The sequence below is a fragment of the Brassica rapa genome, chromosome A09 (genome assembly GCF_000309985.2).
Source record: "Brassica rapa cultivar Chiifu-401-42 chromosome A09, CAAS_Brap_v3.01, whole genome shotgun sequence".
Taxonomy (NCBI): Eukaryota; Viridiplantae; Streptophyta; class Magnoliopsida; order Brassicales; family Brassicaceae; genus Brassica; species Brassica rapa.
Genome location: NC_024803.2, coordinates 37,508,251 through 37,527,568, shown reverse-complemented (window position 1 = coordinate 37,527,568; position 19,318 = coordinate 37,508,251). Strand labels below are relative to the sequence as shown.

The 19,318-nt window shown below is 36.9% G+C and overlaps 2 protein-coding genes across 3 annotated transcripts; both read left to right on the top strand.

Annotated features, from left to right (window-relative positions):
* Positions 1-663: 663 nt before the first annotated feature.
* LOC103841946 (putative methyltransferase DDB_G0268948) lies at positions 664-9,804 on the top strand. 2 transcript variants are annotated; one of them, XM_033278696.1, is made up of 3 exons: positions 664-1,199; positions 1,385-2,011; positions 8,737-9,804. In XM_033278696.1, exons 1-2 carry the CDS (start codon positions 1,041-1,043, stop codon positions 2,009-2,011), a joined length of 786 nt encoding a protein of 261 aa, XP_033134587.1. In that variant the 5' UTR covers positions 664-1,040; the 3' UTR covers positions 8,737-9,804. The 2 variants fall into 2 exon arrangements, with proteins under 2 accessions (XP_033134587.1, XP_033134588.1); XM_033278697.1 differs by lacking the exon at positions 8,737-9,804 and adding an exon at positions 2,084-2,221 and having other exon boundaries at positions 665-1,199.
* Positions 9,805-12,283: 2,479 nt separating this feature from the next.
* On the top strand, positions 12,284-18,846 carry LOC103841945 (BON1-associated protein 1). Its single transcript, XM_033278699.1, has one exon. It carries the CDS (start codon positions 17,669-17,671, stop codon positions 18,302-18,304), a length of 636 nt encoding a protein of 211 aa, XP_033134590.1. The 5' UTR covers positions 12,284-17,668; the 3' UTR covers positions 18,305-18,846.
* Positions 18,847-19,318: the final 472 nt, after the last annotated feature.

Below are 19,318 nucleotides of genomic sequence, written 5' to 3'. Positions count from 1 at the left end.
AGTTATAATTTTAATAAAATTTGTTTTGAAGATTTATATTAAAAAAAATTAAAATATTTTATTTCGTTTTATATATGTGTATATCTTTATATATGTGTGTATATAAATGTTTAAGAATTCTAATAAATAGTTAGTTTAATTTTTTATAAAACAAATTATGATATTGTTTGTGAATTTTAATTAATATATAAAATATGTATATATTTTTATTTATAATATTTCCATTTTAAAATATTTTTGAAAATAATTTTATTTATTTTTCCACCGCAACCACAAACACTAGCTGGAACCAGCTTTTGATTTTAAGAGGTTCGAAGCGGTTTGTAGCGATTTGTAGCGGTTTGTATGATTGTTTCGAAACGCTGTCAACCGCTACCAACCGCAAAAGCTGCATTTGCGGATCGTAGCGGAAAAACAAATCAGACCCTAATACGGTGGAAATCATCGTAATATATTAAACTTAAACTCAATTAACAAAATATGACCCGACCCAACCCAACCCAACCCATAAACCCGACCCATGTTCAATTTATGTCACTTATCTTTGCCAAATAGTAAATTGAAAAACTTGCCCCTGGGTGAGTGACTAATATATTCCGATGACCGATGTGAATGTGATCATGCATTGTCGAATGTTGATTCTATTCGTTGAGAATATTGCTAAAACATCTTCTCTATAGTGGATTGCGGCATAAATGCGATATTTAATTCTAAGTTATCGTAACAAATAAGTTTCCGTAGTTTGACAAGAACAACAGATTAGCGTTTTCATGGATGTATTTGACAAAGATTTTCTGTATTTTGATTGTGAAGGAGAATCAGGTTTCATTGTCTAGAATCATTATCTCTAAAGAATAAATAGAATTAAGTCCTAATTTGATAATCGAGACTTACAAGTTGAGTGGAGTATGAGATTCGATTGTTTTTGTTCCTTCCAAAATTTCAAGACTTTTATATCATGAAGCAGAAATGCAGTTTATTAACCAGAAGCAACGAGAAAGAAAGAAAGAAAGAAAGAAAGAAAGAAAAAAAACGAAAAAATGGCTCAAATGGCTACTTTGACGGAAAAGCAAGCTAATGAATACTTGAACGCAAGGCCAACATATCCGACAATATGGTACAAAGTGTTGGCTGGTCGAACCAGCAACCATAAGGTGGCTTGGGATGTTGGGACCGGCAACGGTCAGGCTGCTCTTGGTGTACATTACCTTTCTCATCTACTTCATATGCTTTTGTTATATTTTTTCTATACTTATAAATTTATCACACAAACCAAAATAGTTTTTTTAATCTCGAAGCCTTTGCCACATCATTTCCTTCAAAATACTTGAATCTTTTAATTTTTACGAACTAATCGTGATCTCAATCATACATTTGTAACTAGGTCGCTGATTACTACCAAAGAGTGGTGGCAACTGATATTGACGAGAAACCAATGAGTATTGCAAAGCCGCACCCAAATGTCACATACCTTCACACTCCAGCATCAATGTCGGACGATGAGCTAGTGTCTAAACTCGGTGGAGAAAACTCCATAGATCTCATTGTAGCCGCTCAGTCTCTCCACTATTTCGACCTCAAAAGATTCTATGCCATAGTGAGACGCGTTCTTCGTAAAGAAGGGGGTATAATCGCGGTTTGGGTCTACAACGACCTCGTGGTCACCCCAAAAGTTGATGCCATCATGAAACGTTTGGTGGATTCAACTAAACCGTACAGAAACCTGAAGATGAATTTGGCGTTTGATGGTTATAAAGAAATAGAGTTTCCTTTAAAAAATATAAGATTGGGGACTCAAGGAAGGCCTAAAGCTCTCGAGATTCCACATAAGCTTTCGCTTGATGGGTATTTAGGGTTTTTTAAATCTTGGCAGCCTCTAGTGAAAGCTAAGGAGCAAGGAGCAGAGCTTTTAAAACCTTCGATGATTAATGAGTTCAAGGAAGCTTGGGGTGATCAGAATCAAGTCAAGGATGTTGCTTACAGAGCATTTATGCTCGCTGGAAAACTCTAGGTACGTAAAGTTTGATTAAAAAAAACTATGTAACATAGAAATATAGTTTTTTTTTAAAACTTCTTATCAACTTGAGAGTCGTTCTGGTTCTTATGAGTGACGAAACCGAACAAATAGTATATCAGCTCTCAAAACGAATGTTTTACATAAATAATGCACTGTACTGCAGAATAAGAGAGTATAAACTTATATAGTTTTCATACTATTTCACTTTGCAATGTTTGTGAAACACCCGCCCCTCCCCATTTCCAACCGGGGTTCCAGGGCGCGGGGTTTAGGACACACATGTCTATTTTCCCGACATCTCCGTGTGTCCCGTTTCTGGTCCCATGAGTTTCAGTTGCATTTTCTTTCTTACCGTTGACATTTCCACTTATAGTTCTGCAAAAAGGGAGAGGGAAAAGAGGGGTGAGTACTAATACTCAGTGAGGCGATTCTAGACCAGTCTCCCCCATGAGCCTCTATACGGCTCAATGCGAAACGAAAACCGTCTAGTCACTACACTCAGTCGATGCAACCTATCAGCTAGTTATTAAGTTTCATTTCACAATCAAGCACTGTGATGAACTCAGTCATCACTCAATCAAAGAATACGGTTTATTATTTAAGACCTCCCATCATCCTAGGACTTTAGGACCTACACAGCTCAAGCGGACCATTCCTCCCCTTTTCTTGCTGCTTCCTGTGAAGTCGCCTGCCCTGGTAGGCCCGCCGCCCAGTTCCTCGGGTTCGGACCGCCTTTGCAGTGTATTACGACCCCTTCCCGCCAAGACTCGGCGTGACTCAATCTTACCGGCGCCTCTATTCTTACCCTGCCATTTTTATCCGATGCTATGGCCCCGCATCTCCGCCGTTTTTGAACGCTACGGCCGCCGCGTTTCCTTTCTTTCCACCCTTCCCCGGGTAATTTATCCCACCCTTCTTGGGTAATTTATCCCACCCTTCCCGGGTACTTTTCTAATTATTCATTTTCATTCCCTTTTTCTTATCATTTCCTTTTCTTTATTCATTTCCTTTTTCTTTAGACTCTTTCCTTTCTTTCATTTCTAGACGCCACCCGTTCTCGGTGTCACATTCAATTCAATAAACAACCATTTCAAGGATGTCCTATCATTCATCTAATCAACCGGTTAGCGTTTGCTATTAACCTACCTTTAATTCCTTCTAAGCATCCTAGCTTTCAACTACAATCAAGAATAGTTCATCAACCAATCACTCATTCATCATTCAATCAACACAAACAATACATTTACTGTCCTTAATCAGAACGAGCGTTCTTATGCAGTATGATCTATCAACCTAATCATCAATCAGGATCTAAACCATCCTTATTCCTCATTCAACGGTTTAAAAGAACATGAACAAGATCTGGAATAGAACACCTCACCTTAGCCTAGTTCTGGATCTGGATCTGAGAATAGGAGGTAAGAGAAACGGGATCTGAGATCTATGACACCACGCGGCCACCACCACCTCACGCGGTTGCTCACGGCGAGGAGAGAGAGACGCGACCGGGAGAGAGAGAGAGGAGAGAAGGAGTCGCGGCGAGGAGAGAGAGAGAAGAGAGACGCGGCGAAGAGAGAGAAAGAGTCGACGGCTAGGGCTTCCAGTCTCTGGGAATTCTCTGCAGGGCTTCGCTTCTAGATTTCTGATGAGAGAAAAAGAAGTGGAGGCTTGCTTTTATAGGGGAAGAGGTAGGGAAGACCCTAGGGTTTTCTAATTGGGCTGCAGAGAACCCAATAGCATTTAAAATTTTAAATGGGCTGGTTTTGGGGTGTTACAATTCTCCCCCTCTTATTCGGAATTCGTCCCGAATTCCAAATCTTCAGTTCGAACTTAACATCCCAAAACTCGGGTGAGTTTCCAAACACAAACAAGGGAAGCACGAAATGACATCCTACTTGCTCAAGATCATTTAAAACCAACAATGAATTTAATAAATGAAATGGAGTAGGACTACAACGAATAAATAGGTCTCAAGGTATCGCCAAAATCCGCGAATAACCTCACAACAAGAAATGAAAGCTAAAACCAATACGGAAGGAAGAAAAACCGTGTCCTACTCCTACTAGCTGACTCAGAAATCTCATCTAGCCACTTCGTACTGGAGACTTCTGCTCCCCTTCCGGCTTAGGACCAGCCGCACGGCCACTCCCTGTCGACGACGCCGGCTCCTCTTCCCACTCTGAGTCCTCCGGTGGATCCTCATCCACCTCTACGTCCTCTTCAGAGCTCGAGATGGCGACGACCCGACGAGTAAGTGTCCGTTCAGCCTCCATTGCCTGACCGGCCATCCGGTTCACCAAGGCGAATTTCCATGGTTCCAACACACCAATCAGCTTGCCCCGAATCTCCTCGCGGAGTCCTGCCTTATACCACCGGCACCAATCCTCCGTTGTCTTGGGCTTGCATCTTTTGGCTAACTCCAGGAATTCCTCTGTGTACTCCCGGACTGAGCGCGGTCCTTGCCTGGCCTGCGTCAATGTTCCACACCGACATATTCCAGTTATGCTCCTCAGACTCTCTGCATCAATGCTCGGAATCTTCCTTGGGCGTCCACGTTTCCTCGTTGGTACACTGTCCTCCATCCTGATCGGTCCCGGACCTGCCCTGGTCGGCCCCGTCTTCCTGGGGCGCCCTCGGCCCCTTGTGGGCGGCGTCGTGTCAACTTCAGGTGCAAACTGGAAAGTACCCTGACCCTGGTACAATCGCCTGTACTCGGCTGCCCGCTGGAAATGGGGCATCAAAATCCGACGCCTCACGGTCGTCTCCTGGATAGGGGCGTTCGGCTGCTCCGCGAACTCCATTTCCTCTTCGTCTGGGAAGAGTGCAGGTACCACATCGCCCCAAGCGTCACGGTAGGGCTTGCGGGCGTACGCCCTTGTCCCTTTTGGTCCATAGCGCATGCGTCTTTCTCCGAGCTCGTGTTGCACTGGTGAAGACATCCTGCAGCGTAAAAACGAAGACCTGATCAGAACATAATAGTAGTCATGCATAGATGGCAGTTTTCAATCAATTCTCAAACTAGAGCTGCTTTAACACTGCATGACAATATCTCCGGTGTGGTTCTTATCATCCCTTTTTGCCCCAAGATGATCCTTTTTACAGTCAGCCCTTTTACCCTATGAAGATCTCATATCCTTATTAACATTTTGCATTCTGCTCCAAGATGACTCTCCATCATCTTTTTTTACCCCAAGATGATCCTCCATCATCCTTTTTACCCCAAGATGATCCTCCATCATCCTTTTTACCCCAAGATGATCCTTAGCTTGGTCCTCACAATCTGGAATCGGTTTTCTCCCACTATCTCGTCCGTCCGTCCCTTGGCCGCCCCGGGCTGCTCCTTCCTCGTCGGCGGGCCCACGCCCTGATGGTGGGACCCGCGCCCATACTTCTCCCTTTTTTTTTTTTTTTATATATAAGGAACGAGTTTGACTGTTATATCGGAATGCCAGAAGTCCATTTCTTTGCAGGGTTTAATTCCTCCGTGAAGCTGCGCACGCCTCGGCCTTGCGTCCGTCTATCCTTCCCCATTAACTTGACGTGCTAGGCGACTAATCCCTCTGTATACTTGCCTTACAACTCCTTGTTACCCATTCCTGAAACTCTGAAACTCCACTACACTGCGGTACGAGGACTTTTTGGTTGAACTGATCTTGTCCGGAGACTCTGAGCTGTTCGAATTCTCCTTCAACATTAACTATGGCGGTCTATCAGAACCATAAGGGAAAAGGACAATAGTGGAAATGCTGATCCCTTAAGTTAGTATTAAGGGACCTTAACCTGGCTCTGATACCAATTGAAACACCCGCCCCTCCCCATTTCCAACCGGGGTTCCAGGGCGCGGGGTTTAGGACACACATGTCTATTTTCCCGACATCTCCGTGTGTCCCGTTTCTGGTCCCATGAGTTTCAGTTGCATTTTCTTCCTTACCGTTGACATTTCCACTTATAGTTCTGCAAAAAGGGAGAGGGAAAAGAGGGGTGAGTACTAATACTCAGTGAGGCGATTCTAGACCAGTCTCCCCCATGAGCCTCTATACGGCTCAATGCGAAACGAGAACCGTCTAGTCACTACACTCAGTCGATGCAACCTATCAGCTAGTTATTAAGTTTCATTTTACAATCAAGCACTGTGATGAACTCAGTCATCACTCAATCAAAGAATACGGTTTATTATTTAAGACCTCCCATCATCCTAGGACTTTAGGACCTACACAGCTCAAGCGGACCATTCCTCCCCTTTTCTTGCTGCTTCCTGTGAAGTCGCCTGCCCTGGTAGGCCCGCCGCCCAGTTCCTCGGGTTCGGACCGCCTTTGCAGTGTATTACGACCCCTTCCCGCCAAGACTCGGCGTGACTCAATCTTACCGGCGCCTCTATTCTTATCCTGCCATTTTTATCCGATGCTATGGCCCCGCATCTCCGCCGTTTTTGAACGCTACGGCCGCCGCGTTTCCTTTCTTTCCACCCTTCCCCGGGTAATTTATCCCACCCTTCTTGGGTAATTTATCCCACCCTTCCCGGGTACTTTTCTAATCATTCATTTTCATTCCCTTTTTCTTATCATTTCCTTTTCTTTATTCATTTTCTTTTTCTTTAGACTCTTTCCTTTCTTTCATTTCTAGACGCCACCCGTTCTCGGTGTCACATTCAATTCAATAAACAACCATTTCAAGGATGTCCTATCATTCATCTAATCAACCGGGTAGCGTTTGCTATTAACCTACCTTTAATTCCTTCTAAGCATCCTAGCTTTCAACCACAATCAAGATTAGTTCATCAACCAATCACTCATTCATCATTCAATCAACACAAACAATACATTTACTGTCCTTAATCAGAACGAGCGTTCTTATGCAGTATGATCTATCAACCTAATCATCAATCAGGATCTAAACCATCCTAATTCCTCATTCAACGGTATAAAAGAACATGAACAAGATCTGGAATAGAACACCTCACCTTAGTCTAGTTCTGGATCTGGATCTGAGAATAGGAGGTAAGAGAAACGGGATCTGAGATCTATGACACCACGCGGCCACCACCACCTCACGCGGTTGCTCACGGCGAGGAGAGAGAGACGCGACCGGGAGAGAGAGGGGGTAGAGAAGGAGTCGCGGCGAGGAGAGAGAGAGAAGAGAGACGCGGCGAAGAGAGAGAAAGAGTCGACGGCTAGGGCTTCCAGTCTCCGGGAATTCTCTGCAGGGCTTCGCTTCTAGATTTCTGATGAGAGAAAAAGAAGTGGAGGCTTGCTTTTATAGGGGAAGAGGTAGGGAAGACCCTAGGGTTTTCTAATTGGGCTGCAGAGAACCTAATAGCATTTAAAATTTTAAATGGGCTGGTTTTGGGGTGTTACAGTTTGAGTATCCTTATGAATCCATGATAATATTACGGTAATATTGTAAGCCCAATGTTCAAACATCATGCTTTGTATTGGAATATTTGAACACCCATCGCAGTCATGTGATCTAATGAGCATATCATGGAGAGAGAAAGAACCACAGAAACCAACAAGGTCTTACTATAAGCAAATTCATGAACAAACCAGATGTTAGTACTCTAGAAAAACAGAGTATACACAAGCATGTTATTTGAGCCAATAGCACACTCGACTCTGATTATAAGCCCAATGAACCAGTGGATGACGACGTCGCGGATTTATGTTGATTTTGTAACATCCCTTGATATATGAAAAGCTTAATAGGATTGATTTGGTTATCTATATCAAAACTGACTTACATTTTATATCACACGTCTATTTAGAATTTCAGAGTTAAGTGTGCTTGAGCTAAAGTTGTGGAAGGGTGCTTGAGCTAGAGTTGTGGAAGGATGGATGACCTATCGGAAAGTGATTCGCGATATCGTGTGAGTGAGGCCAAAACTCGGAGAAATATCAGGTGGTGATTGCAAGGACAATATACATGACTCTCGGGCCTTGGAAAATTAACGGATCGATCGTTAGAACGGGATGGAGCCCGCGGGCTGAGTGAACGGACGTGGATGGCCCATTAACCGTGGGCGGTCGGGACAGTATAAGTGTGGCATCAGAGTTTGTTAGCCATTTCGATTCTAACCTGAAAGACGTCATAAGACCTATCGTGGGGCGCAACAAAGACGTTGCGTTCTTTGAGAGAGAGTGAATTGTAACATCCCGAGTTATGATATATGAGGAGATTTAAGAGGATTGATTTGGCTACCAATGTCATCAAAATTGACTTATCTTTTCTGTCACACATCCGTTTAGAACTCTAGAGTTAAGCATGCTTGAGTTGAAGTAGTGGAAGGATGGGTGACCTATCGGGAAGTAATTCGCGATACAAAGCGAGTAAAGCCAAAACATGGGAAAATATTGAGTGGTGATTGCAGGGACAATATACATGACTCTCGGACTTTAGAAAATTAACGGACCGACCGTTGAAACGGGATGGGACTCACATGCCGAGTGAGCAGACATGAGTGGCCCATTAATCGTAGACGGTCGGTACGTTAAAGATTTGCTTACTGGTTTTCCAGGAACAGAGATTAATCTGTGATATGAATTAATGAAACCAAGATGACGTATGCGTTTATGATGTTGTTATCCTTTTTCCATTAAGATCGATTGCGTAGAGAGTCAGTAATTGTAGCTGTCTTAATTATTGTTCGGTGAATCATACAAGTTGATTTTGCTTGTTTCACAAGCTTCTTCGTTGTCGTGATTACTACAAGTTGATGTTGCTAGTTTCACAAGATACACAAACAAGCTTAACTACAATTGTAAGCGGGATCACGGCGACGTGAAACAACTTTGCATGTACATACGAAGATTATACATGATGATCGCCTGTTCTCGGTACCTTTATCTCACGTCATGTTTTGAGTCTCACATACATTATATCATCTCGCAACGTCTCAACAACCCTTATCGTAAATATGGCTCCAAAATCAGTGGCGTGAAGATCAAGCGCTCTCCGCCCGGTCAGGGGAGACAGGTGATAAATAACATTCGCAATATTCTCCTTTGCTTTTGGGATCAATACTCTCTCCAAGTCCTTGCGTCTAATACTTCTATATTAAACTCAATAATCTATGTGCAAGTTGTGCATATAATCATATTAATTCGTTTAATATTGAAAGATAGGTCAGATGTATCATGACGTCACTGGGTAGTGCGTATAATCGCAACGCATACATGGCTGCGCATTATCTGACATAGATGCAAAAAAAAATTACAAAGTAGAGTAGAGATGTGGAAGAAGTTCATGGAAATTTAGGATTGTTACAAAAAGACTTTCCTGTTAGGTAATTATTAGGTCACCTTCTTTTAATGATAGCGTTCCGGATATATATGCATCATGCAACATCAGTCGGAAGTTTCTTCTAAAAATTACTAATAAATCCATTCACCTAACTTTATTTCTATTAAAAATTGAGAAGATCATGAAATGACAACTGAGTAGGCTCTAACCGGTGAAATTCATTTGGAGGAATATACCAGATTATAAGCTTAAATATGAAAATGATGCTGACATATCACTTCATCATGAATATAATCTTAATTAGCATTTTCAGGCACTCATTTTTTTCCTTTTGAAAAATGGTCTGCCAGTGAATCACTATAACTGAATAATCTATAGTGGCAAACTTTTTTTTTTTTTTTTGTCACAACTTGTATTATAAAAGCTCAAAGAGCAACAAAGTTTACAATCAAACTAGAAGATCCCGGAGCCATGCTCGACGATGGGATAATACTAAACAACATTACAAAACATTGAAAGATAGAGCTTTTAAGGGGCGAGTCAAGCTCAGCGGTATAAAGAGTCTCATGGAGAAACTTCATCTTTTTCCCTAAAGCGAACTGATAGTCGAAGACGACGTTGATACACCTGTAAGCAACGGTTGGAATGATGACCGACAAGAGCTTTTGGTGAAAAGCTCCATGACCGTATAGAAAACAAAGTCCTAACTGACTTGATTTGGCATTGACTAGAATAGGTGGACTATGTGAATCCAGTAATAAGTAGATGACTATATCCACGACATTGAAAATATATTGAGGCTTGACGAGAAGTTCTAAAGCAACGATGAGCAATGAGTTAAGACAAGAGCTTCTAGTTCCAGCATTACCGTGAAGGAACCATGAAGGTTTGGCCGAACAAATGCCAAATTGCCAGTCGTCAGACTCAAACAAGCTTTGAATGAACGAGCTAGAGTCGGGATTTTCAGATGGGAGAGCTTCTTGCGGTGATTGCATAGGAGAGGCGCGACTACGCAGCGGAGAGCTAGTCTCACGTCCGGTAGTGACTGGTCCAGGAGGCGGTGGCTTAGCAGGTATTAGATCTGGCTGGCGATGCATATAATCGAAGAGGTGAGAACGACCAGATCCGGTGAGGCCTCCCTCGAGCTGAGAAGCTCCGGCGTTTTTAACACCAAGAGGAGACGTAACAGCGACGAGAGGAAGTGTAGAGGAAACGGCGACGGCGTGGTGAAATCCGGCCCGGAAGGGAACATGGTGAGCGGAGGAGCGGTGTGAGGATAGTAACATCGGGAGGAGAGTAACGTCTGGAGGGTCTGGTGGTTCCGGAGGGATGACGGGAGAGAGACCTTCAAGCGGGACGTTCACACACGACGACGGCGGCGGATCTGGAGGGGGCCGGAGACACGACGGAGGAGTAGTGACCATCATAGCCATGGAGAGGAGCATGGCTGCTTCAAAGGGAGGAGGAAGGAGCAGCGTGGCTGAAGCAGGGGAGATCCATCGGAGGCGCCTTGGGATGCGGGTCTGAGAGAGTTTCTCTATAGTGGCAAACTATATGGTGGAAAAATGTGTTAGCAACTTTACCATAAGAAATAAATAAATGTGATGAATTATTGTATTTCAAATCAAAAATAATTGGTACTGAATCGAGAAGTTCATATATGTCGTCTCAAATCATTTTAAAAACGTTGAGATTATACGCACTAGTTTCGGAATATACTTAATTTTTTAAAAAAGATTCTAATATATTTTATTAAATACAATCTAATTAATTTAGTGTCCTATTTTTTATCTACCATAAAAAAATCTATGTTATACCACTAACTAGAAATTAAATAAAATATCCTAAATTTATTCATAAATGATATTTTATAACAGAAAACAATATAGATCTAAACAAAATTTCCTGTGTTGAATAAAAAAAATCCTGTAAAAGCCAAATACTTTTATATTATACAATTATTTTTTACCATATTTAATCTAGGCCACATTTTACAGTAAAAAATACAAAACTAAAATATAATACATTAAATAAAATATATTTTCAAAATAAAATATTAGCTAATTTAATTTAGTCACAAAATATTTCAATAATAGAAACCTTTTAAACAAAAATCTAAAATTTGTAATAATTCATATAAAACTAATGTTTAAATTATTAATATGATGTCACATTTTAAATAAATAAAATAAATAGTGAATATATGATTAGTAAAATTTCATAAAAATAAATTTGAATATATATAACAAAAATTTAAAAAAAATATTTGTGTACATAAATAAAAAAAATATTTTATATTTTAAAAATTATATTCTTAAAACAAATATATATATATATATATATATATCTACATGCACATGCGGGTTCAATTCTAGTTTTTTTAGGATTGATACATCACTCCACTTGCGCATATTAAAAACGATTACATTCATATAGGTTTAATATATGTATTACTACTGAATTGTTTTTTTTAACTAAAAAGAGATATTCTAACATGATTTTAGGCCATATATTGATTTAGAATTACTAAAATCAGATAGAATGTGAAGAATTATGAACTTTCATTTATAATCAATCAATAATAAATAAACTAGATTTTGACTCGCGCTGTTTATTTTTGAAATTAAATAAATTCTTCCTATATAATAAATAATGTATAGGTTTTAGTACATTTACCCGAGTGCACTGGACCGTACCAAACTGAGAAAAAAACTCAAAATTAAGCTGAATTTCATAAATAATCGAGCATAGAAAAAATAGAAACCAAAGTAAGGACCAAATGAGTACTTAAAATTTTAAAATACAAATTATATACCTATTAAACATAACTAAACCATTAAAAGTTTATACTATTAATAGAATTATATGTGGTAATGATCACATTTGAATAATCTATCATATATTCATATGGATTTATTGTTAGAGCAATTATATAATAGATTATGAGAAAATAATAAATGAATTCATTTAAATTATGCAAAGTATTTATATAGTTAGAGAAATATAAGTTAAGACCAAATAAATAGCTAAGTCTAATGAAATGGTTCAACAACCTTGTTTAAGTAGATTTTTTAGGAGTGATTCTCTTTTAATAGTATAGATAATCTCATATTTTCATAAACTCATGTTACCAATCAACTTCATTGTTAATATTGTAATACCAGAGGGATTTGTTTTATTTCACTGTCTTTATTGAATCATTGGTCTCCCAACCACTACTGTTTTAATTTTTAACAAATTCGAATCTTCATACTCTTATAATTTCCATGTCGTATATGTAAAAACAGTATTAAAATGCCTTGTCACAAACACTTGAAAGTGAACTCGATCGGGTGACTTTGTTTATAGATGTAGTCAGAGGCGTGTTCACCCTTATAACAAAGAGGCAACCGCCTTAGGCCTCTCATTTTCAACTGAAATTTAGGGCCCCAATTTTATAAAATTCATTAGGTTATGGACTTATGAGAATGATTAACTTATGTTTTATGTATTTATGGAGTAACGCATAAGTCGTTTTATGTATAATTGTATAACTTTTTTTCTACCATAATTTTCAAACCAAAAAAATATTCTTAAACTCTTTTCTAATCATTTTATTACCTCCATTCATATTATATGTATTTCAGTTCTTAACTTATTGTTATTAAACTCAATAATAATAATTATAGTATAACATCCAAATTCTAATGAATTTATAAGTATGCTCAAACAAATCTGAAAATTCATAATAAAACAAACAATGCATGGTATGGTGTTTAATAAACTTTCTTTTTTGGATCAAAGTTAATAAACTTTATGTTCTAGTATTTAAACATCTAGAAGATCAGAAATAAGCTTATTCTTGTTTTAAGATGAATCTTTACTGCTCCTAATTCAACTTAAAAAATATTTTCTAGAAAATATATATAAGAAAAGTATATTTTTGCCTCAGGCCCCTCAAAGCTTAAGCACGGCACTGGATGTAGTCAACTCTACACTCTAGACAAAAAGGGCACGCTGATTTTATCAGGTATAGCATGCTTAGTAAACTACATAGCAATGAGCAATGAAATTGAACACGTTGCAAAAACTGATAAAATTTCAAATCTTAATTGTGGTTATAATTATTAGACATCACGGTTTCACTAAGGAAATATTTATAAAATAAATTATGAATATGTTCAAGTACGAAAATCAACTACACCCCTCCTGGTTAAAAAAGAAAAAAAAACTACGCACAAGTATTAAAGTGGTTACACCCTTTTTTTTATTAAAATGAGATTATTTAGAGCGTTTAGACTAATCATATAAAGGAAGTGCAACTCATGGATAGATCATTTTCCAAATATTCAAATAAAACCCAAAATATGTTCTCATATCCGTTGTCACACATATTAAACATCGTGAAATTACTTGAAACCCGGATTACTTAGCTCTCCGGAATTCATGTGCCACTAGACCATGCATCCATGTGTGGTTAGGTGGTTAAGTTGTTATATAAACCTCACTATGATATATTCTTATATACTTAATTTATTAATTGGTTTTATTTTCTACAAGATCAGCTAACGTTACGTAATGACACGCCTTCTATTGTGATGCATGCATGCATGATGCATCCGACAGAAGCAATAAGATTCAAACAAAGTTTGATATTCACAACATGACCATTCACCGTATGTTCAAAACAAAATACTCTGACCATGCACCACAATACAAGGTTGGGAAATTACAACAAAAGAAGTTTAAGAATATTATTGCAAATCCATCTTGAATTAAATACAAATATATTACACTCACCTCACACACATACGGTTTAATTAGAAACACAAATTTATTTCAGATACAAAGTTTGCTTCATAGGTTATAAATATATATATATATATATATGATAGTGATAAGTGTGTGGCTCTCGAGTGTTGTGGGACGTTAAGTTGTTCTTCCTCCAAATCGAATGGACATAAAATTGTAGCTTTTCATGTTATGAGAAGCTTTTCTTTTATTACAGACTTTGTATTCTTGACGCATTAGTTGGAAATTTGAAATCACTTTAATAGTTTTTCTTTCTACACCACTCATAACTGGATATGATATACAACGTGACCAAACATTTTAAGGAAAAAAAAAAGGAAAAGAGGAAGCAAGTTATACGGAAGCTAGTTATAGATGACTATATATATTCCAATATGCCCAAGTGGAATTCTAGATCGAATGTGAGAGAAGTCGAGAATCCCACAACACTCCAGATTAGTTATAAATGACTATATCCCTTTTTGGCTTTTTCGTAAATGACTAGTGTAATGCAGTACAGTACACATTTCAAAACAGAAACTATATGATATATCTATTGTCTAGTTTTTTTTTTTTTTGTGTGTTTGCGCTTGAAAGTTATTGATTCTTGGTAGGGAACAGAATAAAATATGGTTTAGTTAATCGTTTGAAGTCTTTTTAAAATTATGGGAGTTTTGAGTTTTTGTCCCATAATCAAAGGGTTAAGGAACTGCACAAGTATACAAGTAGAGCATATAGTATACGCCACACCCACACGCCGCGTCTACGACTCATACAAACACAATTTTACACGAGTCTTCGTCTCCATCGACAAATATGAAAGTGATTATCTTTACTTATTTAAATTTCTTTATATTCTAAATTTATAACAAACCTGAGTTCTCTAATTTTCATTTACCGAAAGTCACGATATATTTTCCAAATGTGTTGAACGATTCTTGGTGAAATTGGTAAAAAAGCCTTCTCATATGTTGATTATTTATCAAGAAAAGTAGCTTGATGTTATTATCTTGAATCTGCAAGTCCTAACTAATAGTTATATTTATGACTCTTTCAACAACAAAAATACACAATCCGTTTCAAAATAATAAATGTCTAGAATTTTCACATTTTTTAATAAAACACATTAAAACTTAGTTATAATGTATAGTTTTATGTAATTTATAGTTCCTATATTTTAAAACCAATATTTTTTTATAAAATGCAATTAATATTTTTGAATTTCGCAAATTTTTTTTATTAATTAACAAAAATTACATAAAAAATATAAAAATATATTTCTTGAATCAATTCTTTTTCTAAAATATACATCTTTTTGAAACTGAAGGAGTATAAACGAAAGCTATCGAGCGTGATAATTTTTCAAAATCTTATACTAAGAAATTTCATAATATTAACAAAGTCTATGTTAAATATTATAAAATGATAATGTATGTGGAAAGTATAAAGCGATACATAAGAACATTTTAATTGTTATTAGAGTACAAGCCCAATCGGTTGATACTCCATCCACTGCAAACTTAAACCACTTTGTGACAATATATCAAAATTAGAAACTTTTTTTGCACAAAAGAATTTGACTGTGCCTCGATTTTATCAAAAAGAAACAATAACACGACCATAACAAATGTGAATATATCCTAGTCCCTAGAATACGACATTTCAAACAATTGGTACCATAGTCTTGGCTTATTCTATACGACAAGTACATACTGTATATGCTAAGAAATCTCGAGCTAGACAGCTAGTGTGTGAAAGAAAAAGAGGCATTTCATTGGAAATGCGTGCCCATTAGTTACTAAATTATGATTAATTTTATTTGAAATGAATTGAAGGTAAGAAATATACGAGTACTTTCCTTCCTTACATTTGTTTCATAGCTGTTTGAACACGCTTTATTTAACAGTCGCATTTCTCATGCAGCTGGAATCGGTGGGACATTTTCACACCGTTTGTTATATACTAGTAGTAGTCTAGTACTCTTCAGAAAATACTTTTTTCCTTAAATGAAATAGAAATATATAAAGTTATCATGTTGCCGACAAAAAAAAGGTCATAATCACGGAAGTAAATTAATATTTGGTTACTTTAATTAACGTGTCTGTGACTGAGTGGGGTCACTACTTACCGACGTGGCAAGGGCCGTAACGCTATATCGCCCTTATTTAGCAGATCTGTCTTAACATTTTTCCTTGCGGCAATCCCAGAATTACGCTGTGTTTTACTCTTTTCTAGGACATTCGAGTTCGGATCGGATCTCGTCGGATCCAGATCCTTCTAGTCTTAGATATTAATTAGACCCATTTAAATAATTAGAATTTGTCGATTTCGGTTTGATTCGGATCATTCGGATTTCGATCAGTTAGGATCTTAAATAGTTAGATCCAATAGAATAATTATAATTTATCGGTTCAGTTCGATTTGGATCCTACCGAGTATTGCCCATAAATACTTAAAACACACAAAAATACTTAAAAATATCAGAAATTTAAAAAACATAAAAAAATACTTAAAATTTGATCCGATATCCAAAATTAGATTTTAAAAAATCTAAAATTTTACTCTAAACTCATAATTATACCCGAAAATCAAAACCTAAAACTTAAAAAATATCCATAACACCAAAAATATATTGAACTATCGATAAATACCTAATATATACTAGAAATTTCAGATATTTCAGATACCTATTTGATTTCGGATTCAGGTCGAGTATATTTCAAGATCCGCAGATCCTCCACAACAAGACCTATGGAGTAAAACGGTATTACCCGTATCCGATCCAGACCGATTTTTGGGTCGGTTCCAGTTCGGGTTTTTGAGTCTGGATAAATGCCAAATTAATAAGTGTTTTATAAAAATATTGGTTTTAATATTTTTATAAGTAAAAAATAAAATAGTAATTGAATATATTAAATTGCTATTAGCTTATAGTTACTTAAAATTAGTGTAACTACAAAGATATAGATATATAATCAGATTATAATTTCTTTTTAACATGTGTAAAAGTATTAATTATTAAAAAAAGTGTCACTTTTTACTACAGAATACTTATAATTATAATATATAATCCAGTAAATCATCTTATCAATTTTGTTATCTTATCGTTATTTTGAAGTTTTAGTCGATGACATTCAAGTCAATACTAACAATTATTTATGTTTGTAGGGTAAAAAGAAAATGAAAAATTGCAAGTAAATCAGCAGAAAAACAAAAGTTAATTTACAAAAAAAAAACAATCAATTCCTAAGTGAAGACTACTAACTCACCAAATATATAAAATCTTAGTTTATAGTATATTAAACCTAATATAAATATTCGTAAATTAAATAGAACAAATTCTTTTTGTACGTACGAAAATTTTATTTTTATTGTAATTTGATTTTTTTTTATAAAGAAAGAAACACTTATAACCTAAAAAGTCTTCTCTTTTTGCCACTCAATTTTGTTTTAAGTCGATATCCTCATTTACTTATAATACAGGAAATAGACGAGAAGAATCGTGGCTTCTTCTTGCCGAACTTCCCAATCACCTTCGTCGACCACGTTGTATTTAAAGATCATTAATGATACTGTGTCCTCTATATAAACAACGGCACGTTACTTCTGGCTAAATGATTATTTCAATAATACATACATAGACATATGTACATACTAACACAAAAACAACATATGATATATATACGTAGAACTGATCATCCTCGTTTGTATACAACAATGACAAAGACAGTTGAGATTGACATAAGATCCGCAGAAGGTCTTAAGTTAAACCGGAGACTCTTAAAGAAAAAGACTTTCGCCGTTGCAAGAATAGGTGAGAAGTCTCGACCGTCGCATCTTGACGTATCGGGAGGAAGCAGTCCAACGTGGAACTGCAAGTTGGAGATGCCCATGAGCGGGACTGAACAGTTCATCTACATCGAGGTGTTGTTTCGAACAAGTTCTGGACGCGAGAAGAAGATAGGAGAAGCTAAGATCCCAACGTCAGACTTCATGGGAAGGTATTCACCTGAAGGACATTTGAATTTCTTGAGCTATAGGTTAAGAGATGAATATGGGGATAAGTGTGGAATCGTGAATGTTTCAATCATGGTTAAACCTTATTCCACAGATGAGTTCAAATCTTCTTCCACGGCGATGAAAGATTATGGAGCTTGTTCGTCGCAAGCAGCGGAGACGGGTCTGTGGAGACCAAGATCGGAGCCTCCGGCTATTGATGGCTATGGTGGTCGGATTGTTACAGGAGTTCCTGTTTGGTGTGTGCTTCAACGGCCAACGTAAATTTGGTGGTGTTTGGCTGCTGTGCTGCACAAAGACTTGTGATTAATATTTTTTTTCTTTGTTACTATACAAAAAAAAAACTTATTTGATGTCTGGAAACAAAAATGATTACAAGGAAGTCAAACTCTATACGTGCTCCTCGTGTGTGTTAGCCGAAAAGTTAGAAACACTTACAGAGTTTTAAATAATAATAAAAACAGCTGCTAAAAATAATAATAATAATAAAAACGTTTCCCGCGGTGATTCGTGGCGTGTGTAATTAAAAAATCAAATAAATAGTATGTTTTAAACATAAGGCTTTCTGATAGTATATAAATTAATTCGAGTATTTTACTACTAGTGACAGTTTTAAAAAGATGTTACAATTTCTTAAGCATTTGAGAATGTTATCTCCATTGCCAGGCATAGTTTATGATAATATTTATAGAATTAATTGGATGTATTGATGAATACAATTTTTTTTTTTTTATGAATGCTTTACAAATTGATAATTAGTCTCTTTTTTTTTGCTTTTTGCAAAATCCACTTGGACATATAGTCATGTACATTAGTCTTTATAAAAAGGTATTGCAGCTGACCAAACAAAGTTGACATAAGTTATTATTCTGACATGATAGAGTAGACAACAAAAAATGACTTGTCCACTGGTAGCTAGGGAAGAGATAACACTTCCACGGATGTAATGCGTAGGCCGGTTTAAGTTATCTCCACGTGAAGTCAGTAGCTGCTATGAGCCGCTGAGGATAAAAGCATCTCTCATAATTGGGGATTGGGGTTCAGCAGGACCCATATCTTTACGGATGATTTTGCAATCGTTAATTACATTTGTTTTATGAAAAAAATTAATTTTATATGATTTGTATTTATAAGATTTGTGCATAATGGTTTTATTTATACTATGGTAGAGATTGTGTGAAAAAAAAAATTCTGTTATTTCGCATAATTCATTCTATCTAAAATTTATAAAATCCAAACGTTCTGATGTCAGACTACAATACTAAAAAGTTTCCACAA

Bases quoted from the DNA above. Each gene is read 5' to 3' on its own strand.
- LOC103841946 (XM_033278696.1), top strand. From the start codon at position 1,041: ATGGCTCAAATGGCTACTTTGACGGAAAAGCAAGCTAATGAATACTTG. The intron at 1,200-1,384 runs GTACATTACCTT...ATTTGTAACTAG, and splicing joins ACGGTCAGGCTGCTCTTGGT to GTCGCTGATTACTACCAAAG.
- LOC103841945 (XM_033278699.1), top strand. From the start codon at position 17,669: ATGTACATACTAACACAAAAACAACATATGATATATATACGTAGAACT.